We start from the raw sequence: 25,913 nt of genomic DNA, 5'->3' as shown, positions 1-25,913 counted from the left end.
TTAATAGGACCAACATCAACCTAGCAGGAAGAATATGGAGATTCTTTCCAATCCTGAGTAAGTGCAGGTTCTTTGTGAGACTTTGGTACTGCAAACTGATCGTTAAATGAGACATGTGACCGTATATCTGTGACAAGATAAAAACGTAATTTTGAGATTTGCCTTTTAAGCATCTAAAGAATTTAATGCGCCTGAGTATGGATGGGAACAACTTGGTTGCAATTCCATCAGAGCTACCACCTACATTAGAAGAACTTAAAATCAATGAGAACAAACTTCAGGTTATCGATGAAGGAAGTTTATCAGGTATTTAACACTTGGCTTTATGATATGTGTCTTTATAATCTTTCTTTTGTAGTTGTGTGGAAATTTTACTTGCAATTATTGCTAAATAAATAGCTAGTAAAGTTTTTCAGGTCATGTTACTATTTAAGTTGATAAAACTTATTTTAGCTACTGGCTGGTGAAAACTTTTTAAAATGTACATTAAACTGCCCATTGTCTTTAAAAAGTATTCTATAAATTTTCAATGATTTCAGGTTTTCATCATTCCAAATATAATAACTGAATTACAAACCCGTAATATCCTAAGAGTGACACTAACATCCCCCATACAGCCATGTGTTCCAGGGCTGTGTCTGTACCGGTGTTTTTGGTGGTTGCTGGTGGTGGTAACACAGCACCATGAACATACCTTAGATGCTCAACGCACCCAACCCACAACTCCCACTGCCTGCACATGTTTTGCTGTCTTAATTTGTCCTGTGTTGGCACACGAGACTCATGTATAAAGATAAGTAAATGGGCACCCCATGCGAGGCTGAGGGGCTGTCCTGCAATCACAGTGCATAAACTTGAGCACACGACGTCTATGGCAGTCACTTTGGCGTTGACAGTCTTGTTCTCGAGAGTTGCCCTGGCAGTTCTGGTACTTGTGTGTCAGTGAGGCACATGAATCCCACAGAGCAGGGCAAATGATGTGCGTGGGTGTTTGGTTGCCATGACAGCCTGGCTTTCCCACGGATGGGCTTCAGTGAGGGTGTCCCACATTCTGCACATTGATACAACTGGAACTGACTCTTCTTATGACTGTTTCTGGACTGAGCTGGATAACTGAAGTTGTCATATTATAAACTCTGTATAAAAGAGGCAGCATTATATTTAACTTTTTATGAATTTTAGCTAATGTCCTTGGTTAGATTATATGCTTCTTTAAGATAAAGACTGCCTAATTTTTCTTTTTATCTTCCTAAAACTAGTGTAGCTCTTGAGGTATAGTGCTCAACATTATTTGCTTATTTGATTTGAAATATATTTATATGGATGTTGATAACTCTAGCCTTGAAAGGAAAACAATTAAATTATTTCCTTTCATTCTTCCAAAAACTTCATAGCAACATACCACTTCTGGCGATGGGAAAAAAACAATAATGAGAATTGCCAACTCTGAGGCTTATAGAGTTATGGAAATACTCCATTTCCAGATGGATTTCACAATACACATGAAAAAACATCAATAAACACAAATTGTGAAGGGCTTCTGTCATATGGTAAGATATCAGAGAGCTGGATTTCTAAGTGCTAGGTGAAACAGGCCAAAGGAGCACCTAGTTTAGAAAAGGTGTTGGGCTGAGTATGTACCACACGTGAGATGGTCCTTCTGGCTGTGTTCTCAAAATGACGCGCGCTAAGTCCTTACTTGGAAGGTGCTCTCACGCATTACTGCAACTGCTTCTCCACACGCACTTCGCCTTCCTGAAAAAATTTCCATATTCCCAGAGGGTTGACTGTGGTCCAGGGTGAAGTGGCCTCCCGGCTTGCTCCCTCTCGCACCGCCACAGTCTGAGCATACATACCGTGTATGGTTCTTACACATACATAATACACATAAGCCAGAGAATAACTGTAAAGTAATGCTTAGTATCATTCATTTGTGTTGTGTGTTATGTTTCTATCTCTTGTGAGATCACATAATGACCATTAGTGTACCTCTAATATCTATCTTTCTCTAAAAAACTTCTATTACATTCCAAAACCTCAACTATGTACAAGATAAACATGCTGGAACAGTTTTAGCTTTGGAGATTAAAGAGTTTTGGAGAAAAAGAAAGAAATGAGCTATCAAGCCCTAAAAAAAAAGTTTTGTTTATATGAGGAAGTAGAACCACTTATCATAGTTTACTAATTGGCCTCATACTTCCTGTCTCTTCACCCTTTAGCTGATCTTAAATACCCCCACCAGATTGTTTTGTCACACTGTTCTCTGTCCAGAGGCTTCCTGCTGCCTAGAGAAGGAAAGCCAGGCCATCCTGTGCACAGAGGCCCTGCACAGCCCGCCTCGGCCCCTCTCAGCAACCCTCATCCCCACCTGTGGGTGGGCCGCTCCACAGCGGGTCTCTTTCCCACTCTGAGCACACCACGTGGGTTCGTACTTCCATGTGTTCACCTGGCTGCCTCATCCTCCCAGTTCTACGTTCATCCATCATGGGAATGTAGCCCCACTCACACTTCCACACCACTCAAGTCCACACTGCCGTCTCCCCCTTGTCACCTTCTACAATCTATGATCTGCACTCCTGATGGTACTGTCTTGTGTTCATGCTTCGACTGTGCCTTGCCTCACTGATATGCCTAAGAGCAGGAACTGAGTTGCACAGAGCATTTCGCTGCAATACCCATGACCTGAGTTGAAAATGAAAACACCCCCATCCTGGAAACCTTGGCCACTGAACAGGCTCCAAAGTTACTCCCTGAATGTTTGACTCAGATGCCTCTGGGTATCCATCATCACTGTTGAGCTGTCCATCCCCCTTGCAGTTTTCAGTTGATTTGGAGCACTCTTGAGGCTGGTAGAAACAGTTTAGAAAAAAATTGTTTGTATAAAGGCCTTTCTTGGTAGCTCAGTCCGAATGCGTGGAGGATTTGTGATCATTCTCCTTTCAAAAATGTCCATCTGGCTGTATTCTTTGCCAGAAAATGAACACTGAGATGGGAATTCACTGCTGTTCGAGACTGAAGGTTTGCCAGGCAAAGAGTGCTCTTTCTGTGTCCTGCAAAAAGGAACCCCTCGTTGCATCATATTTCTCATACGTCCCTGATTATGCTGCCATTTCATATCTATCTGTCTTTGCAAGTATTCCACATGACCTTCTACAACCTTCTACTTCTCACGTGTGTTCAAAGTCCCTGCTTGGCCACTGCTGCCTCTGTGGGGTGACCCGGCCCACCCCTTCCCTCCTCTGGCTTCTGTTCCTTATACAGACTTTCCTTTTTACCCACTGTACAATCTTGCCTCCCTCTGTCACAGATTAATTGACCGTAAGTGCCTGGGTTTATTTCTGGGCTCTCTATTCTGTTCCATTGATCTGTGGGGCTGTTTTTGTGCCAGGACCACACCATTTCAATTACTGTGGATTTGTCGTTTAGTTTGAAGCCAGGGAGTATGGTATTTCCAGCTTTGTTCTTCTTTCTCAAGGTTGTTTTGGCTATTTAGGGTCTTTTATGTTTCCATACAAATTTTAGAATTATTTGTCCCAGTTCTGTGAAAAATGCCATTGGTACTTTGATAAGGATTGCACTGAATCTGTAGATTGCCTTAGGGAGTATGGCCATTTTAACAGTATTAATTCTTCCAGCTCGTGCACATGGTATCTTTCCATTTGTTTGTGTTGTCTTTAATTTTTTTCATCAGTGTCGTAAAGTTTTCTGAGTACAAGTCTCTTACCTCCTTGTCTAGATTTATTCCTAGGTATTTTATTCTTTTTGGTGCAATTGGAAATGGGACCGTTACCTTAATTTCTCTTTCTGATTGTATAGAAACTCAACAGATTTCTGTATATTAACTTTGTATCCTGCAACTTTACTCAATTCATGTACTAGTTCTAACAGTTTTTGGTGCCAGTCTTTAGGATTCTTTATATAGTCATGTCGTCTACAAACAGTTTTACTTCTTCCTTTCCGGCTTGGAATCCTTTCATTTCTTTTCCTGATCTGATTGCTGTGGCTACGGCTTCCAAGTCTGTGTTGAATAAAAGTAGTGAGATTGGGCATCCTTGTCTTCTTTCTGATTTTAGAGGAAATGCCCATTTCTTTACCATTACTTAAGATATTGATTGTAGGTCTGTCATACATGTTGAGGTACGTTCCCTCTACACCCACTTTATTGAGAGTTTTTATCATAAATGGATGCTGAATTTTGTCAAAAGCTTTTTCAGCATTTACTGAGATAATCATAAGACCTTTATTCTTCAGTTTGTTAATGTGGTGTATCACACTGATTTATTTGTGGATATTAAGTCATCCTTGCATCCCGGGGGAAAATCCCACTTGATCATAGTGTATGATCCTTTTAATGTATTGTATTGTCTTGCATTTATTCATTTATTTATTTATCTATTTGAAGTATAGTTGATTTACAATGTTGTGTTCGTTTCTGGTATATAGCAAAGTGATTCAGTTATTTGTATAAATACACACACATATATTCCTTTCCATTATAGGTTATTACAAGATATTGAATACATTTCCTTGTGCTATATAGTAATACCTTGCCATTTATCTGTTTCACTAGTGTGAAATCTGTTAAAACCAAGCTCCTAATTTATCCTTTCCCACCACCTTTCCCCTCTGGTAACCATAAGCTTGTTTTCTATGTTTGTGGGTCTGTTTCTGCCTTGTAAATAAGTACATTTGTATCGTTTTTTAGATTCCACATATAAGTGATATCATATGATATTTGTCTTCCTCTGTCTGACTTATTTTTACTGAGTATGATAATCTCTAGGTCCATCCATGTTGCTGCAAATGGCATTATTTCATTCTTTTTATGGCCAAGTAATATTTCCTTGTATAAATATATGACAACTTCTTTATCCAGTCATCTGTTGATGAACACTTCAGTTGCTTCCTTGTCTTGGCTATTGTAAATAGTGCTGCTATGAACACTGGGGTGCATGTAACTTTTTGATTAGTTTCCTCTGAATATCTGCCCAGGAGTGGGACTGCTGGATCATATGGTAACTCTATTTTTAGTTTTTTAGGGAACCTCCATGCAGTTCTCCATAGTGGCTGCACCAATTTACACTCCCAGCAATAGTACAGGAGGGTTCCCTTTTCTCCACACCTTCTCCAGTGTTTACCATTTGTAGACTTTTTGATGATGGCCATTCTGACTGGTGTGAGATAATGATACCTCTTTTAATGTGTTGTTGAATTTGGCTTGCTAATATTTTGTTGAGGCTTTTTGCATCTATGTTCATCAGTGATACTTGCCTACAATTCTTCTTCTGTGTGTGGTATTTTTGATCTTCGTATGGGGGTTACAACCTTCCACCATACAGCACAATGATTCCTCTACATGCCTGCCCCTCCTGAACCATGCATTCTGCATTGAGTCCTGGCTGAAACGAGCATCTGGGATGTACAAAGTCTTGGGGAAAAGGTTCTGTGGGGGATACGAAGAAAGCAGCTACAGCGTCAGCCCTTCGAATAAGCTGAACGTTTCACGTGACATTTTGAAAGGCTATGGAGATTACATGTTTTTTAATTATCCTAATATCCCAATAATTTAATTTTTTATAGACTTAAATCAATTGGTCACCTTAGAAATGGAAGGAAACAATCTCAGTGAAGCCAATGTCAATTCTTTAGCTTTCAAACCTTTGAAGAGCCTGTCCTACCTGCGTCTGGGAAGAAATAAATTTAGAATTATACCACAGGGTCTTCCTGCTTCTATTGAGGTACCAATATCTTCCTTGTAATGTTTTACACTTTAAATACAGCACACTACAACAAAACAAACAACGTATGTTAAAAGATTATTGTGATGCATATTAAACTCAACAGTTGTGGTGTTACATACAGAATTTACTATATAATTTGAGCACTGTTTTCATACAAGATTATGAATCAAAATTATAACTACTAGTAGAGAATCTTGATAAAGTGAAACTTGGTTCTGCTGACAGCTCTTGGGGAGAGAACAGGAAAGATTAACTAAGAATTCAAACAGGAACTACAACCTGCAGAAAGCATCTTGATTTGCAAGGTAGTTTAAACTGTCCCAAACTGGAACTGTGATGTTCATCCCAGTCTGCTCCACCCAGAGTCCCACATGGACTAGCAGTGACCCTGTAAGGATGGACATGATCTGCAGAGAAGGCTGCTGACTGCGCCGGCACCACCCCACCCTGGCGCCGCACCAGCTTACTAGTTTTGACCAGCTCCCATCAAGGGCCCAAGTGCTGTCCTGTCTCCATCCCCTCTGGAGGCAGTCCCTGCTGCCCAGTTGTGTGGACTCCCTTACTGTGACAAGGAACACACTTAACTAAGGGAGCACTCTGTGGGGCCTTCAGTGCTGAGTGTACACTCTGACTTCCTGCATTAACAACAGGGATGCTGGCAGATCCAGCTGACACCTCCTCTGAGCTCTGTTTCTGCCACATAAACAATCAAACAGCAGGACGAAGCTCCCCAAGGCGGTGGACCCAGTGACCCAAGTGAGGGCCATCAATCTCGATCCGATACGGCTGCCACCACAGCCACCATGCTGCTTCTTCCTTCTATTTGCAGATTAATATTGACCTTTAGAATTTAGCAAAATTGTAAAGATCCATGACCTAGCTTTATGTCAGAATCATTGGAATTCTAAAGAAATAAAAATTCCTGGACCTATCCCAGACATGCTAAATCAGATTGTTTGGAATCAACAATTTATGATTTCTTTTAATTAAATTTTTAAATAGATAAGGTATGCACACAGTAAAACACACACACACACACACACACACAACACTTGAATAATACAAAAGGACAATGTGTCTATATTCCATGTCTAACCCTTCCATCCCCGGTTTCTCTTTCCAAAGACCCTCTCACTAGCACGGGGGGCACCGTCCATGCAGGTTCATGTGCTCTGAATCCTTCTGGTGCACGGCTTCCTAGCTACAGTTTCAGTGTATGAACGAGTGTGCTCTAACAGTTCATTTAGGTTGGAATTTATACTTTAAAAAGCTCACAAGTGATTCTAACACACAACCAAGTTTAGAAACTTCACCCCTAAATACGTATGAAGGTACAAGTCAAAAGCTAAAGGAACACTGCACTCATTTCCAACAAATACCAAAATTACATGACAAAGAGGGGGAAATTAGTACAATAGGAATAGGAAGTTACTGTGAATATAGATACCGATGCTACTTCTGAACTCCAGCAAGATCCCTGAGTGAGCAATCCCTTGTAATGCCAAATGAATGTAACTTGAAGATAGAAAGCTGTTGAAAACTTACTAGTATTTCTAGCAAACTTCACCCAGATGTTAAATAAAGGCTGTTAATGAGCTTTTAATTAAAGTAATTATAAAATAGCAAGTCTAAAAAATGTGAGCCCCAAAAAATTACAGACAGCATGGCCTGATAGGAAGCAGACTGAACTAGAGCTGGGCCCAGCCAGCAGGAGTTTCACTCATGTGTTAGCTGGGTAACCATGGAAACACTCTGCCATCTCTCCAGGCCTGAGTTTCTCCAATGCTAAAGGGGGATTAATTTCTACTCATTTTTGAGGGTTTTGAAGCCCAAATGAAATAACTTATGTGAATAAGTTTTGTAAATTAGAAAGCTTTATATAATTATTATGGCATCCTATGTCTTGCATCATTTTAAGGTGAAAAATAATTAAATAAAATCCACTTACTTCCATGACAGTACATTTTATTTTAATAATTAGTTAGAAAATCTGACAACAAAAGATTGAACTCACTTGGGAAGAACAGTCAGACTCTAGATAACACTAGTGAGAATGGGCTGATTTTAATCTCTGTGAAATTAAGTATATTTACCAATTAGTATGAAGAAAAATAATGGTCTCCTCTCTTAATTATAGGAACTATACCTAGAAAATAACCAAATTGAAGAAATAACTGAAATTTGTTTTAATCACACCAGAAAAATCAATGTCATTGTACTACGTTATAATAAAATTGAAGAAAACAGAATTGCTCCTTTAGCCTGGATAAATCAAGAGTAAGTATATGGTACAATCTGACTTTGTTAGATGATTTCTTCCTTTTGCCATTACTCAACAGGGTATAAACATGGCCAAGTGAAGGAGGTGACAGCATCCTTTCTTAGGGAACCTCCTCTCACCTACAGCTTGGCTTCATGCATGGAGTTCAAACCATTCATGGTATGACTGATATTACCATGGCCATGGCCACCGCTGCTGTATACATCCTACCACGTCCAAGTGCTGAGCAAGCAGCGGGGCCTGCCGTCTGATCACTGTGCTGCTCACGCTCTGCTGACTCCCCAGGCAGTCATGAAGTTTAACCAAGGCAATCCCCTACCCACCGTAAGGAAGGGAGCTGCCCTCTTCTTCCTTCTCCTCCCTCAACATTAGGTCGAAGCACCCACTATGCTTCACTGTCCCATACCACACTGTCTTCATTCCTGCAAACTATTTCTCTATCTCGTCTTACTAAGTAGACCAAAGAGTGTGTGACCTGATAGCAGAGGCAGAAAGCAGAGCCCATCTTTCTGGAGAGGAATCAATGGCCCCAGGCTGTAGCCCTCAGTGAAGGGGAAAGTGTGGGGGGCCTTTCTCATCAGGACGGAGAGGGAAGCGGGTCAAGCCTGGGCAGAAGGTGCACCAGAGCAGATCTGGAGTCATGTGGGAAGGGAACGAGTGATCTGAGTGGCACGGTGGGGACGAGCATCTTTCAGAAGCAGGACAGAGGGAGATGAAAAGGGGCCTTGAGGGCCCATTAGGTTCAGCAGAATGTGGCAGTGGCAGGGCAACTGAGTCTTCATCAGGTGAAAAGTCTTCATGCGGAGGGCAGAAGCCACAGGTGAGACTTCTGAGAAAAGCCAGGCAGCTCACCACATCTCCCAGATCTTCTGGCCAATTAACCACCTTTTCTCGATCCCTCATTCTCATCCCGACTCCCAGGTCCCAAGTCATCAGATCAAATGTGGTACAAGAATGCAAAAACCCTCAACACGGCTACTTCCTTGCTGGAACCAGAGATGGTTTTAGAGATAGGCAGTTTGATGTTAGCTAGGACTGTGGACTTCATTTCTTTTTTTCTTTTTAAAATTTTTTTAATTTTTAAAAAAAATTTTGTGTACTTGACTTCTGATTCAGATATCTGGGGGAACTCTTTGGGCCTCACCATTACCCCCGGGATATGAGTTTTTCTCTCTGAGCTCTGGTGCTCCTCTCTAATGGAACTCGAGCAGCTGTGTGGTACCCAGGTAAAAGTGACCAGCCACGCAGCCAGACCACACAGAGCCACACCTGCACTGGGAGTCATTACTGCACACTGAGGGCTGGCGGGAGAATGGGCGAGCATCCTGACTGGCCTCTCAAAACCTGGAGCCAAGAGTCACTGCCCTGATGTTCCCACCACGTTTACTCTTTTCTTTGCTGCAGAAATCTAGAGTCGATTGACCTCTCCTACAACAAGCTCTACCATGTCCCCTCCTATCTGCCCAAGTCCCTGCTGCACCTTGTGCTCATCGGCAACCAGATCGAGCGTATCCCTGGCTACGTGTTTGGCCACATGGAGCCAGGCCTGGAATACCTGTACTTGTCATTCAACAAACTTGTGGATGACGGCATAGACCAAGTCTCCTTCTACGGGGCTTACCATTCTCTGCGAGAGCTGTTTCTCGATCATAATGAATTAAAATCTATACCACCTGGGGTACAAGAAATGAAAGCACTACATTTTCTGAGATTGAACAACAACAAGATACGGTAAAATCAGGCTTTTTCAAGTATCCATTTAAATTGCTGTGCGTGACAAAACAGATGACTGAACAACCATGACATGATGTCTGGAATTTAAGGGGAAAAAAAGTGACAAGAGGTTGCATTAAACGAGATTGGTGAATGATAATGATTGTTGAAGCTGGGTGATCATAGGTACATAAGGATTCATTGTATTTTTCTCTACTTTTGTGTATGTTTGCAAACTTCCATAGTCAAAAACTGAAAAAGCAGAGTATGATTACATAATCTCTAAAACCTTAAAAGACTTGTCCAAGGGAGGCTTCAGGGCAGTAGACTATGGTGCTGTTCCTAACTCCATATATAATTTCAAACAATCCAATCACTAGAGCAAAAAAGCTAAGTATATGCTAAAACTTAAATGGCTTCTATCTAGATATTCTGAAGACAAAATTCTGAATAAATTTATTGAGACTCAGCTAGCCTCACTTCTGGGGACACACTGTTCTGTGTGTGTTCCATCTGCCGACTGAGTCATCACCTCTGCCTAGAAAGTATGAATATCTCAAGAATTAATCTAGAACGCTTTGTTTGTGCAGCCAAAGAGGGAGGCAGATCCCTGAGCTCTGTGGCCCTGCCCTTGAGGATTACACCCCCTTTCCTCTTCTACTTATCTCTAAAATTCCAAACATAAACTCCTAAAAACCAAAACACAGACAGAGTCAAGGGTTTTGAGGGGAAGAGGTGGGGGTGGGGAAGGCTTTGTAAGATTCAGAGTCAAACTTATTTGGCTAAAATACTTCATAGGCCGTGCTATACACTTCTTATTTCACTGCATCGACAGGCATACAATGTTTGTCCCACTTCTGGTGGGATTAAGGAGGTCATGGCCTGATAACCTCCATTACAACCTTTCTCCTCCACTGCACCAATGATTTCTTCACTCACGGATGATGTTGCCTGAAGCTGTTAACAAATGGTGACTTTCTATTTGCATCATTCTTTCCACATTTGTTAGCTGGAAGTCCTCTGGAAAGAATTTTTGCTTATCAAACAGGGCAACTTTGTTATTCTGAAAGGTAGGATAAATGCTCAGTTCTTTTCCTTTAAATTGCCCATCAGAGTAAGAAGTTGGTTACAAATTTGTAACTATGTGAGGTGATGTATGTTAAGTAAACTTATGGTGGCCTTCATTTCAACAATATACACATATATTGAATAATTCTGTTGTACACACTTTAAACTAATACAATGTTACATCAATTTCATCTTTATAAAACTGGAAAAAATATATATATGCATTAAACATGAATGAAAAAGACTAAAATAAATTAAAATTTTCATAGTTGTTGTCTCAGGAAAAGAAAAAAAGTTGGTGCCTAAATATTTTTGCTTATTATTTTGTTTTTGACTTTTTCTCTGGAGAACCAATATGAATTTATGACTTTATATATTAAGAATGTTTCAATCAATTGCCAATTATCTTTCTTAAACTGTTCCATCTTTGGCCAATGGCAGCCCTTTGAACTGGCTCCTATGTCCTCGGAGAGGCCTCCTGGATGGCTCACTTTTATATTCCCCACTACAGACCCAAGCCAGCCTTCTTCCAAAGAGTTCTAGCTCGTCTCACTGGGGAGCAGTATTCAGAGGCCCCAGTCTGGGCACCAGCCATGCTCCTTTCAAATATGTACTGTTTCAAGGGTTTTTAGTGCACTGCCAGAAAACACGTATTTTGTAAAGAAAGAGTTCATACCAATGTTCCTAACCCAGTTTTAACATTATAGAGAAGTCCTTTTGTTTTAAACTTGTTTTTCTTACACTGAAAATCTAGACTCCCAGCAATAACTTGTTTATTATCTTATAGTATATAAATAATAGTTTCAAAATGATAATACCATATTACAACAAACAACAAAAGTGTTTTAGTGTATAATATTTTTGGTAGCTATATTTGTCTTCAGAATATGTTCCATGAAGGATGCATGACTTAAATACAGCGATTTTCTCTGTAACAATATGTCAACAACTTAATATTCAGAGAAGTCTTTAATTTGTTTTGGTTTTTAGGAATTGCTGTTTACTATTTAATTAATATTACTTTGCTATGCCTGTCCCTTATACCATATTCCATCCTTCCCTATAGGTTAAATTTTTAAATTAATTTTCCATTTATCCTCCCAATTTTTTTTAATATAAGCATACATACATATACACACATTCAGATTCTCCACCCCCTCACAATTATTATACGAATTATTACACAGAAGGATTTTTCTCTCCCTCTCTCGTGTATATTTTTTCTATTCTTTACTTTTTAAAATTATCAGTATATCCTGGATATCACTCTATATCAGTAATATACAGAATTTCCTCATTCCTTTTTACAAGTGAATAGTATTCCACTATGGAGACAATTTATTCAACCTGTTCCCTACTGACTGACATTTGACTGTTTCTATTCTTTTATATTATAAATAATGCCACAACGTGTAACTGTGTTCGAATGTCATTTTGTATTTTTTCCACTCTAACTTTGGGATAAATCCCTAGAAGTTCTGGGTGAAAAGTATAAAATGCATACGTAATTTTGCTAGATACTGCCAAATTCCTATCCAGGGGGCTGCACTGTTTTTAATTCTCTTCAGTGATGTTTGATCCTACACAGCCTCATCGCCAGAACATGTTAATGAACTTATGGGTTTTTTTTGGAGGGGGGTGCAAATCTGACGAGAGTGGTACCAGTATCATTTCAATTTATATTTTCCTTATTATGAAGAAATTAAGCATCTTTTTATGTTTACATGTCATTTCATTTTCTCTTCTCTAAGCTGGTACCCAGGTATCTCTTTTTTCTCATTTCCCTCTCCTTCCAGCTTTTTAGGTCTTTGTATAGTAGCCCTTTATCTGTGATATATGTTGCAAACACTCTTTTAGCTTGCAATTTGTCTCCTAACTGCATTAAAAAAAAAACTGTAGTCAATTTATTAATCTTTTCTTCTAGTGCTTCTGGTTTTTGAGGCATAAATAGTAAGATTTTCCCTCACTCTCAGGGTATGACCATGCTTTATTCTGCTATTTCTTCTTCATTTTTTCACATGCAGATCTTTGATGTTTTTGAAATTTTTTTTCTGGTGAATAAGGAAAGGATCCAACTTTATTTTAAAAACAAAAGTATTTTAAACAAATGTAAAACTTAACTCCTCAATTATGAAGGTAGAGTATTACTTGGATCACTTGTGACTTGTATGTGTCTATTTTCCCTTAGGAATATTCTTCCAGAACAAATCTGCAATGCTGAAGACGATGAGTCAACCCTGGAACATCTTCATCTTGAAAACAACTATATTAAAACAAGAGAAATATCATCCTATGCATTTTCATGCATAAGATCATATTCAAGTATTGTCCTTAAACCACAAAATATCAAGTAATTCCAAATTTTTCTTTGTCATTTATAAATTATACTCATGTATCTGTTTCAGTAGCCATTTCTCATCAATAAGAGAGACATAATGTCATGTTATACTCAGTATCACGTTAGTCAACCCGATTTGCTAACCCACAGAACAACCAAAAACATATCTATAAGGTTTAGTCATATAGCAGTTTCAGTGAAGGTTCAGTTCCACATTTTAGAAAGAAGCCATGTCATTACAAAGTTTTCTCATGAGAATAGGATGTTGTGCACTGCTGAGCTAGACTAGAAGAATTTAGAACAAAATAAGCACATCCTTTACAACAGATCTGAGTATTGTTATTCGTTAAGAACTCCCTAAGTCCTTTTGAAAACTATGTTATGGTTCAAGACAAAGAAGCGAATGACAGGAACAAAAAAAATTGGTGGAATTTATGAATTAGTGCTCTGTTTATTATTCTACTGTTAAAACAATAATTTATTGATTTTCTGTAAGACACTATGATACAATTAGTGGTATAAATAAACATAATTATTGGCTTAGCTTTAGTTCCTTCCATTAATTACATGTGTGGAATTAAAAACACCACTATAAAGTTAACTTCCTGGTTTTGAGAACTGTACTGTGGTTAAGTGTGTAGTTATTAAGATTAGGGGAAGCTGGGAGAAGGGTACATGTGAATTCTATATGATTTTGTAATTTTTCTGTAAGTCTAAAAGGTTTAACGGTATTTTAAGATCACCCTCATTATTCTTTGCTGAAGATCAAAAGATTTTATGGAAAGCAGTAGAATTTGTGTAAAGTATAAGTTAATTATTTTGGACTAAATCTTGTAAATGTAAACCTAATGCATACATTTTTGAAAATGTTTGCTCCCCTAGTCATTGTTAGCACCTGTTTTCTTTGCCCTAATTTGCTCAAATGTATCCTTTTACTCAATTCAATTTAACAGAAAGCTAATCACTATGTACTAGACCCTACCAAAACCATATATATTAAAATTTTCATTAAGTAATGCTCTTTTATCTCTATTTCTAAAATAATTTGTAAAAGATACATATGGAAACTATGTTGACTTTTCTTGTTACTCTCAGTTTTGTATCTTGAAAATACACCAGACTGGGAACTTAAGTTCTAGTCTTGGCCTCCTTAAGCAGGTTACACTAGTTTTTCAAACTTCAGTTATTTAATCTTTTAATAGTTCTCTCGCCAACCTCAGAACCTTCTAGCCCCACTTCATAGGGCTGTCTTGAGAAATAGAGAAGAATGAAAAGCATCTGGGAAGTGTGATGTGCATGGTGAGTATACTTATTATTACCAAACTTTCATACAAAATTGATACCAATCAGCATATTCAACCAAAGTTGATTATTTCCTGGGCAACTTTAAAGACACAGAAGTTTGGTTTATCCCATTTGAGCTAATGTTATTTCTAAGCCCCCTTTCTCAATATCTAGGCTCTTGAGATTACAAAATGAACAATAATATGATAAAGACTGTTAGAATCAAGGGTCAAAGACTTAAGTCAAGTAGCTAAGATCTGAGATAAAATCTTATAGAACAAAAAGTTGAGATTTATAACCAGTTTAGGAATGTAGGGCATTACTAATTTAAATTGGCCACATTGGATGAAAGAGACAGATAAAAACAAGAAGATATGGTTATTCATTCGTTTAACAAGAACACTTGTGCAATTATTCTATGTGAATATAAATGTATTGACATAAATGGTTTAAGGCCACCTAAGCAGTAAACAAAATTAGTGTCAGAGGGGACTCTGAATAAGGCGAGTCAACAGAGTTAGCATCCTGGCACAACACCGATGAATACTGAAACCCTCTTGCATTCATTTCTCTTCTTACTTTATTCATATGTGTTCCAGATGCTGTTCTAGAGAGACCCAGGGATGAACAGATCAAATGAAGTCTACTCTCTGGGAATGCATAGCATGGTGGGGGCAATAAGCAGGAGATCAAAATAGTCAAATCAACAGGCGAAGTGTGATGAAGGCAGGAGAACAGGGTGTTGATACAATGAAGCATGCTGGGGTCCTAAGGCCCCTCTGCTGGGACCCTGGGGTACTTCCCAGATCCTGTTTCTCAAGAGTGTGCAAGCAGTACGAGTAGCAAGAAGACATGGAATACACCAGTCCCAGACACACAATGAGACCCTCCTACACACTCAGGGAGGCCCTGCCAGAATCTCAACAAAGGCTGAAAATCAGAATGACTGATGGAAGCTTTGTTCTTAGGATGAAAAGACACTTTTACTTCTATTGATTTTATAATTTAAAATATAAAATATGTCTAGCACTGAACTTGTTTAGCTTTGAAATTTCACCATGCTCTGGATAGAAGTTTTAATTCCATTTTTAAAAAGCGATAAATGTCCTTATAGCAAACCTTCTTCATGATACGTAATGTTTAAAACAAACAGGCATTCTGTTTGGCTTCAGAAATATGCTGTGATTACTGACTCATATGTATACTAAGGAAATCCTGGCCTAGCCACTGTGTGAAAATATTAATGGTGTATCATCTTTGCACATATGAGATTTGGCCTATTGTAGATAAAAATGTTTCAAAAAGCACTAAAGATACGATCTGGTGAAAGACACAGAGAGGCTAGAATCATAAGGAAATAATTACACGGGGAATCAGGACACTTCGGGTGCCCATCTTGGTCTCCAATGATTAATCATGTAATCATTCTACTTTTCTGGGATCACTTGATTCAATTATAAAACAATGTGCTTGGAACACATTAGTGGTTTTGAGGCCCGGCTCATTAGGAGTTCATGGTGCCCTGGGGCGGAAGTGTCCTGAAGAGGAAATACACACACTCCATTCAGACAAAGCAGCTTTGCTACCATCAGAAAGGATTAGATGCCGCTGTTCCTGCACGCCTACCCCACCTCCCTTATTTCTTAAAACCAATAGACAAGGTACTACATCTATCACACAGCAACTTTTAAGAATCACAAAGAATATTCAGCCAAAGTCTCTGGTCCTAATCCTCTTCCCAGTTCTTCCTAAACTCCCAGAGTACTTGGCTAGAGAGCCCTGGCCTGAAGGAATGCTTCTCAGGTACGCAGATTCCAGCTGCCTGGACACAGTCAACCTCTGGGTATGCCGGAGCAAGGAAGTTTAGTTGATATGTCTGTTTGTTTGCAGCTCTATGCACCATGGGGTGGGATCAGCTCTAAGCACCTCTGCCACCAAGACTGCTGACCTCTGACCTGAAACACCCTAGAAGGCAGTCAGCCGAGTGCACATTCTGTAGGATGGGCACAACGTGGTGCAGTGCTGCCGGATGCCCGCACTGGGCTCACATCTTCCTCTCTGCCCGACCTTGTGACTCCCTACAGAGCAGGCAGGTCAGGATGCTGGGGTGAGGGCATCCTAGGGAACAAAAGGGAATATGTGGCTGAGTCTGGACTTAACCTGCATCTTCTGAATGAAGTTCAAAAAGCAGAAAGTCTGGACACCAGAGAGCAGCTATGGCACACCTCTGAATCTGAGGGTGCAGGGCACCTGGTGTGGCAGGTGCTGCCAAGGGGGCGAAGAAGATACAGCAATATCTCCTTGGGCTTGTATTGTCAAACGGCGCCATACACATCCCTTGGGAGTTGGCCTTGTGAAGTTAAAGTTAACTATTCCCACGGATGACTGCTTTGATTAACAGGGAAAACACATGCACAATAGTAGCTGACGTCTGCCTCTGGTCCACATGGACAGCACTAAGAGCAAAGGAGGGTGACTACCCCATTCCCATATAAGAATGTGATCATTCCAGTAACTGTCAATATTATGTAATATAAACTTTTAAATTCATTGAGAAGTGTTAATAAATTATAATGCTTGTTTCAAGATAATTTTACATTTGGTAAGTATGTAGAAATTAAAGCCCTAAATTCATGGGTATGTAGTTAAAGGATAAAATCCCAAATTTTCACTCGTGGCACACATTATGTTAAGCACACAAAATGCTGTGTGCTGTGGGCAAAAATAGCTTCCCTAGATTGTCAAATTTAGATCAGGATTAACAAAGGAAGCCTGTTTGTACATAATATAGGAAATAATTAGCATTGAGTTTGGAGGAGAAAAGATCAAGAGGGTTGAGCTGGGCCTTAGAATGGAGTTTGAATCGGCTGAAGGGGAGGGAATGACTGACTGAAGGAGGCATGAGCCAGACGTAGCTGAGCCTCACCACTTAAGGAGAGACTACACAGGAAACAAGAGGCCTGGGGATGGTTAGAAGACCAACAAGAGGAGACCAGACTTAACTGTGATAAGAAATGTAGGCATCACTGACAAACTCTGACGGGAGGAATATGTCATGCAAGCAATGATTTCAGGACGGAAAATGGCCACCACTGTAATAATCTAGAAACAGAGTAAGTGGGACCCACACAGCACAGGTGACAGGAGGAATGCAGAAAGAGGAATAGGTATGAGAGAAACTTTGAAAGAAAGAAAGAAAAAAAAAGCCCTACAGTTTCATCTCTGGAGAGTAAATACAAGGGCAAGCTTGCCATGTGATTAGTGACCATTTGTGGTTTTCTGAGGGGCTCAATTTCAGAAGAACATTATGAGCCATGAACATCTGAGAATATATTAAAAGTAAAATAAACTGATTACAGAAAAAGAAAGAAAGAAAGAAAGAAAGAAAGAGAGGAAGGAAGAAAGAGAGGAAGGAAGAGAGGGAGGGAGGAAGGAAGGGAGGGAGGGAGGGAGGGAGAGAGAGAGAGAGAGAGAGAGAGAGAGAAAGAAAGAAAGAAAGAAAGAAAGAAAGAAAGAAAGAAAGAAAGAAAGAGAGGAAGGAAGAAAGAGAGGAAGGAAGAGAGGGAGGGAGGAAGGAAGGGAGGGAGGGAGGGAGGGAGGGAGAGAGAGAGAGAGAGAGAGAGAGAGAGAGAGAAGAAAGAAAGAAAGAAAGAAAGAAAGAAAGAAAGAAAGAAAGAAAGAAAGAAAGAAAGAAAGAAAGAAAGAAAGAAAGAAAGAAGAAAAAGAAAAAGAAAAAGAAAAAGAAAAAGAAAAAGAAAAAGAAAAAGAAAAAGAAAAAGAAAAAGAAAAAAGAGAAAAGAAAAAGAAAAAGAAAAAGAAGGAAGAAAAGGGAAGGGAAGAGAAGAAATCCTCATGGAGAGTGATGTAAGAGACACAAAGAAGAGAAAGGAGCCAAAAAGGAGAAGTGCTCTGAGTCTCAGTGATGCTGCTGAGAAGCTGAGAAAAAGGGACAGTTTGGGTGAGAATATACTGAAATTGGAGGGGGGAGGGGGGTCCCCAGTGGAGTTCAGGCAGGAGGATGGGAGGAGTGGTAAAGATAGGAATGCACTCAGCCGGAGGTGAATCCAAGGATGCACACCGAGGGGCATGTGAAGAGAAGAGCAGGGGAGCCGAATCTTAAGGTGCATCAGTTCCCCATTTCAAGGGGGAAAAAGGAGTCAAGACCACCGCAAGTCTTAATCTGACTTGAGCCATGTGACCTTGCTTCAAGGAGCCTCCAAGGCACCAGACAAGCTATGCCTGGAAGCTCAGCCCCTCAGGAAGTGCCCCCTCTCCTCAGCATTCAGCACATGCTCCACCAAACCTTGCGGCAGACAGTTCTGGCATTATGAGTTGGGTCTGTAGGGATAATTTCTTTGCATGTGGGGTGCTGTGCAGTAGATGGGTAGGGAGTGTATCTTGTTTTTCTAAAAAGATTGTAGAAGTTAGAAGAAAAAAGATCATTCATTTCTTGGATCCCTGCATTCTGTGCACAAAATAGGTACTAAAATGATGGTTGACTCAGTCTAAACGATCAGCTCATGAGTTGTCCAAACTTGATATTAATACTCCTAGACAGAACAAAATCTGTTAAATTTAAGGAATTTTAAAGGAAAAGTGAGAAAGAGTTATATAGGGGCATAAAATAAGGAATAATTTTCTTATTAATATTTCCGAACATGGACATCAGAAAGCAGAGTATATTTTGTCAACAATTAAGTCATGCTTTGACAACTGGTAAGACATAGTAATCAACTGGTTTTTCTCCACAACAGTGACATTGATGATGTTTTCCAAAGCCATCATTTACACAACATGAATTACTAGGTTCATAGATGCTGACATAAAAGAATGAAATACTCAAATTCTGCTGTTTAAGTGAAACCTCAAAGGGCTGGGTAGAATCCTCTGTAATATCTATTCCACCTCTTTCCCTTATTTAGAAAATGGAAGGTTTCCTCATCAGAGAAGTATTTACAAATTGCTGATGCACTATTCATCTGTCCATAGTTAAGTATGAATTCAGACCCTCACCCAATTTAAAATTGAAAAGCACTGGAAGTATTTATGAAAATAGAAGTTTCGGGCCAGCTCTAATCTATACCAGATGAATCCAGGGGCCCTTAAACCCTAGACATCTATGAAACGTGAGGTCCATCTTTTGAGTAAGAAACAAGAATGAGTATCATGGGTCTGAATTGGAATCCTTATTAACTGTGGACTTGGCCAAATTACTTAGACGGATTTCCGGTTTCTTCACCCATGAAACTGGGGAGAACAACACCTGCCTCCCAAGGCTGCTGGGACGGTTAAACAAGACGGTACCCAAGACGGTACCGGGCACAGAGTGGATGTCAGATGAGTGTCCGTTCCTACGTGGGTGGGTGTTGGGAAACCAGCAGGTAGGAAGGTTCAGTGACTTGCTCCAGGCTGCCAAGTCTCTTAATATGGTAGATATTAATTATTAAAGGAAACTGATTGCTTAGATTGTGAAATACAATGGAAAAAGGAGTGGGCCTACTACAGCAGGACAGGAGCCAGCCAATGCTCTCTGCAGACGGCTGCGCTCCAGTAGGGCCCTGCAGCCGTGTTGGCGGCCTTTGTGCTGTGTTACTGCATGGTCACACCCAACAAAGAGCAGAGTGCAGCCAGCCTAGAACGTGCTCGACCAAGGGCTCTATAAATACAGGGTGAAACCAGGACTCAGAAGCTAAACTACTTCTTGTCATAAACATGGGAGTAGTTTAGAAGCAGATTTTTTTTTAAAAAATTGTGATTATAGGAGAGTAATATATAGTAATATAGGAAGTAATTCTGACTTACAAGTGGGATTCACTCTAACTTTGTAACACCAAAAAAAGAAAGAAAAACTGTGTTTAAAATAGCCAACCAAGCTAGAAGAATATTTCATCAATAAACCTATCCTGCAGATGAATTCCTACCTCAAGATAACCCACAAGCGGGTCCACAGGGACAGAGTAAGAGCGTGTGTAAGCCTTGGCCAGGCTCAGCACGCTCTGGGCAGTGGTTCTCCTGGGGAGGTTATGTATTTCATTTACTACCCTTGTGCACATCAGCTCTGATTAAACCTACTCCAAGAGATCCAGAGGCATTTGTAAAAGATTTTCAGAGAAACTAAAATAGACTGTAAACAGTGCAGTCATGCGTTAGGACACATTTCATCCTTTTATGTCTTAAACAATGCTCTGGCATATTCTAATACATTACTCACATGTCTTTGCTGAACAAGAACGGTTGAAACTCCAGGTCACGCTGGAATTTGGTCTGTCACACGTTGTTATTTGCAAAAAGGTAAATGTTTCTAACTAGATTAATAGAGACTGAGTGATTACACAAGTGAAAAATAAGGGCATGACATTTCTTCTTTGACACTATTTCTCTTTTCACATGAAAATGGATTAAAAAAAAAAACTTACAGTGTGAGGTATTTTTCCTTTGCACAAATGTGAAGAATGTGAGTCCACACAAGGGAAAGCAGACTATATTAAAAATAACATGTGACTGCACTAAACACATACTAGTTTGGAAAAGAAAAGGAATACATCATGTTATTAGAATGTCATGGTGTGTTTCTAAGTAACAGAATCTCTGTGGTCAAATAAACTTACATTAAACTATCAGCTGATACAAGCAAATCTTTTTATAAATTAGAATCTGCTGAAGGTTCATTTGTTTCATGTAAGTTGAGAATTACATTCACAATTACCAAATTTATTCACAAACTGTCTGAAATGCTGACTAGTATTGTGATACATAAAGAATGCATTGTAAATTGTCAATCTACTCCAGGTCAGTAGTTCCTGACTACTTGAAGAATGGACCCCTCTGAGGATATGATGAAAGCTATGATGGACCTTCTATGCAGAAAAAATATGTATATACAAACACTCCGAAAGTATCAAAAGACTCATAAAACGCATCCCCAATCCTCTAAGGATTCAAGTATTCTAGCCAAGAACCCCTATGTAGGTAAACACCTTTTAACTAAAAATAAACTGTGCATGTTAATATTTCACTAGAATTAAGGAAAAATCAAAGAGTTAAAATTAATTTAAGGGAAATTGCATTATTTCCCACAACTATTTAGCAGTTACTCCCCCCATTTATTTAGCAATATTTTTAAGGCCATAGAAAAGGTGAAGGAATACAACAAACATCTGTATATTCCTCACCTACATTCACCGCTTAATACTTTGTCACCTTCATTTTATCTTTTTTTCTCTTTCTATATCCCTATCTATACATATATACACAAATATATATGTATTTATGGGGCACAGGGGCTGGACCTTCTGCACATTAAGTTGGGTCTCTAAGAACATGACAATTTCTTACATAACCAGGACACGGTGATCACCTTCTCCCACATTATCAAACCCATGAAATTTAACACTGATTCAGTATCAACTAACATACCGTCCATATTCAGATTTCCCCAAGTGTGCCAACAATGTCCTACATTGCTGTGTGTGTGGTGTGTGTACTACGCAGCTCAAGATCTAATCAGAGTTCACATTCTGACCCCTTACTCTATAATCTAGAGTAGCAATTCTCTGCTTATGTTTCACTCCTTCCGTTTTTGAAGGGTCCAAGCCAGCTATTTTGTAGAACGCTCCCCAATATGCGTTTGTCTGATTGTTTCCTCACGATTAGATTTCGGTAAAATCTTTTTGGCAAGCATCCTATACAGGTGGTGTCGTGTTCGCCTTTTGCATCCTGTTAGGAAGCACAAAATGTCGGGCTGGCCCATTATTTGTGATGCTGAGACATTTGGTTAAGGTGGTATCTTCATCTCCTTGTAATTAAGAAATATTCCCCAAAGGTAAGACTTTATTTAGGTCTGTGTAAAATCTTGCCATCCAAAAACCTTTCACTTAGTGTTTTTAGTTCCCACTGATTATCTCTGCCTGAATCAGTGACTACGTTGGAGGTTTCACAGTGGCAATTTTCTAACTCTGTGATTCATTCTGTACTCATTAGTTGGCATTCCTCTATAGAAAAAGCTGTGACCTTTTTGACCCCCCTTCCTCTGTTATTATAAAAAGAATTTTGCATTTGATGTGTTACAATCCACTGCCTTCCTTATTCTTATGCCTTCACCCGCGCTTCTACGTTCTGTTCACAAGTCTACAGTTATCTCTGAGTGCTTTTGTGCCTGCTGGTGCGATGAAATGTTTCAGGCACATCTTATGAAGATTCTTTGGCCCTGACCTCTTACTTGACATTTCTCTCAGGAGCCTTGCTCCTTCTAATGAAAAATAGTTTTTTAGAAACAGACCTGGAAGCTGGATGTGCTCACTGTTTTTAGGCTTTCGCAGTGGAAAGAGCTAGGAAATTTATTTAAAACAAAACCATTACTCGTACCCACTCCTGAAAGCAAACTGACTTTTGAGACATTACTTAAAAATATTTGACACTCACATTTTTTATCAGTTCAACTCAATTTATGGCATTAATTCATTGTCAGAGCAACATCCAACAGGATGATGACAGGAGCTCAGCCTACAAGTTGCAGAAGTGAGTCTTCACCAGCACAGAGTGTAGAAGGGCTGCTGAGAACCAGGGACCAGAAGCCCGTCTAAAAGAGGCCACTGCACTGAGCTCAGCCAATTGCTAGAGCTGCACAGGAATTCAGGGCTGGCTTCGTCAGACTGAGTTTTTAAGATATGGTAACTATGGACTTCGGTATAAAATTTCCTGGTTTTTAAAAATACCAAATGCTCCAAACAAAACACTCTGTGGGTTGAATACTGCTTGTAAGTGTTGACCTACTGCAAGAAGTCAATTCGTTGTAAACCATGGAGCCCAGTTCGCTATAAGGGACGCCTGAACATTCAAAACAAACCATAGAATCATATTAAATCCATGAATTCACTCCTTTCAGGAGACTGAATGTCTACTACATACAATTTCTGTTATGCATAAAGAGCATACCTTATTTACATCCTAGGATTTGATGGCCTAGAACATTCTTTTCTTAACTGTATTTTTAAATTTTTATTTTATTTATTTTTGTTTGTTTTTAGGGGGGGAATGATTGGGTATTTATTTATTTAATGGAGGTTGCTGGCAATTGCACCTAGGACCTCGCGCATGTTAGGCATGCACTGTACCACTGACCTATATCCTCCTCAACCCCACCCCTCCTTATAACATTCCTAAACTAGGTATTTGCGAGGCACATCCTGTCACATCCCTCAGGGCTTCCCCAACAACCCCCCACCCCATCTTGTTTTTTTCCCACAGCACTTAACACCATTCTCTGAATAAAAGGGTGGACAGATTCCTTGTAACTACTACTATGAGAGCCTGTTTACACAATTCATTCCAATGCACTCAGGAGGTTAAGATAAAGAGGGGAGGAAATACTAGATAGTGGCTGACAAACATTATAAAATTCAATCGTCCTGAGGATAACTGAGCTCGGAAAAGTGTTACATGTGGCCACAGTCACCCCTACTCCTCACACATTGGATTCTCAATTTGCCTGAGATGATTTCTAAGGGCCTTTCCAGTATTCATTTGCTTGGACTTTGACCGCTGTTCTCCATTTCTACATTAGCAGAAGGTGAGGAAAGGGTCTTAGAAATTATATGTGAGCTTGGCTTAAACAATTTACTTTTATTTTCACCACCATCGGAATATATTGGACCATGCAAGAAATTTGTGTTGACATTCCTTTTATGGCAATCAACGTTTCTGTTCACAAAGTGTCAGCAGAGCAAGTATTTTCCAACTTTGTAATTTATCATCTTGTTTACAACATAATAATGCGCAGATTATTCATGATTCTTAAAGACATTGTTTGTACAGCAACACAAATTCTCCGATATTTGGACCAAAGCCTGATGAGGCAAAATCCAAACAATGAAAACCAAACATATATGTAGAAATGAATTAGTTCCACTTCATAGGACCCTTATAGGAACCCAAAACAGAAGATTTTCTCCTCATAATACTTTAGGGAAGAGGAGGTGTACACTGCTGTGTCTCGAATGACAACCAGCAGAGGTGTGGAGAAAAAAACCCCTAGTTTCTTTCCAAATGGTGTGTCCACGCACACTGGGCCATCTCTGCAGTTGGGGTAAAGCTTGCCATCTGCAGCTCCAGGGCCGTGGGAGGGACTCTGGGCTGTACTTCTAGTCACAATGTCTGTAGAACAGAGTAAATAAGCCAAAAAGACCACCTGCCTCCTGGCACTGTATTCCAGTGTCTATTTCCTTCCCTAAGCCCATGGACCAAAGATCACATCACCATGCTGGAGGGAGACAAGCTCGGGGCTCAGAAGTCGGAAGAGAGAGGCTGCAACACATCTTTAGGAAAACAGTCTCACAGGAGGTGCCTCCTTGGATAAGGTGGCAGAATCCTGCCTAGAACAGGGTCACGGCGAGGCAGATGCCATGATTGAGGAGGGATGACGGGAGGCTGGGAGAGTGACATTGTGTGAGCGTAGGCAGAGGTAGAGTGGGACGCATAGGTCTCCCTGAGAGGAGGTGCTGCCACTCAGCCCCAGCCAAGGGGTGCCATGGAAAAACAGAAGCTGTGCTCTGGAAAGGCTTTACTTTTCAAGATAAGTTGAAACGTCCTAATTCTTACATACAGAGTAATTCCACCTGACGAAACCACACACACATGAGCCTCAAATGACAGACTGAGGAATGCACAAAAGTTCACAGCTGCACTCCAAATGGAAACTAACCCAGTTGAATATATACTTTATGTATAAATGTGTTACATATATAATATATAATGTCTGGCATATTCATACAACAGAATATCACATAATACAGACCTGCCTTGGAGACACCGCAGGTTTGGTTCCAGACCACTGTGATAAAGCAAATATTTCAATAAAGTGAGTTACATTTATTGGTTCCCCAGGGCATATAAAAGTTATGTTTACACTATACTGTAGTCTATTAAGTGTGCAATAACATTATATCTTTAAAAAACGAACGTACCTAAATTAAAAAATACTTTATTGCTAAAACCTGCTAACCATCATCTGAGCCTTCAGCAAGTCGCGGTGATCAAAGACCACTGATCACAGACCACTATAATATAATGACGACGGAAAAGTCTGAAATATTGCAAAAATTACCAAATTGTGACACAGAGATATGAGGTAAGCAAATGCTGTGGAAAAAATGGCACCAATATATTTGCTGGACACAGGGTTGCCACAAACCTTCAATTTGTAAAAAACACAGTATCTGCAAAATGCAATAAAGCAAAGCGCAATGCAATAAGGTATGCTTGCAATGAGAATGAACAAACTACTGCTAACCACAGTGACCTAGATGGAACTCAAAAAACGTAATGTTGAATGAAGAAAGCCAGACTCAAAGGAGAATGCCCTGTACGACCCACTAACATACAGTTCAGGAAACAAGCTATGGTGTTTGAAGTCAGGCAGCAGCAGCCTCTGAATCAGACAGAGTGATTCTCAGAGGGGTCTGGGAGTGCTCGGATTTCTTGGTAAGGTCAG

General features: G+C 39.8%; 2 protein-coding genes across 4 annotated transcripts in view; one reads left to right on the top strand and one right to left on the bottom strand.

The window, feature by feature from the left end:
- ECM2 (extracellular matrix protein 2) overlaps positions 1–14,157 on the top strand; it is a 37,198-nt gene extending 23,041 nt beyond the window's left edge. For both annotated transcript variants that reach the window (XM_010974825.3, XM_010974827.3), the window contains exons 6-10: positions 171–306; positions 5,581–5,738; positions 7,879–8,018; positions 9,427–9,753; positions 12,992–14,157. In XM_010974825.3, the coding sequence (XP_010973127.3) occupies positions 171–306; positions 5,581–5,738; positions 7,879–8,018; positions 9,427–9,753; positions 12,992–13,157 (927 nt within the window). In that variant the 3' untranslated portion in view covers positions 13,158–14,157. The remainder of the gene's footprint in view (positions 1–170; positions 307–5,580; positions 5,739–7,878; positions 8,019–9,426; positions 9,754–12,991) is intronic.
- Positions 1–25,913, bottom strand: part of CENPP (centromere protein P) — a 219,109-nt gene that overhangs the window by 66,946 nt on the left and 126,250 nt on the right. The window lies entirely within an intron of this gene.

Source organism: Camelus dromedarius, chromosome 10 (assembly GCF_036321535.1).
Source record: "Camelus dromedarius isolate mCamDro1 chromosome 10, mCamDro1.pat, whole genome shotgun sequence".
NCBI lineage: Eukaryota > Metazoa > Chordata > Mammalia > Artiodactyla > Camelidae > Camelus > Camelus dromedarius.
The sequence above is the reverse complement of the archived record's forward strand: the minus strand, read 5'-3'. Positions and strand labels throughout refer to the sequence as shown.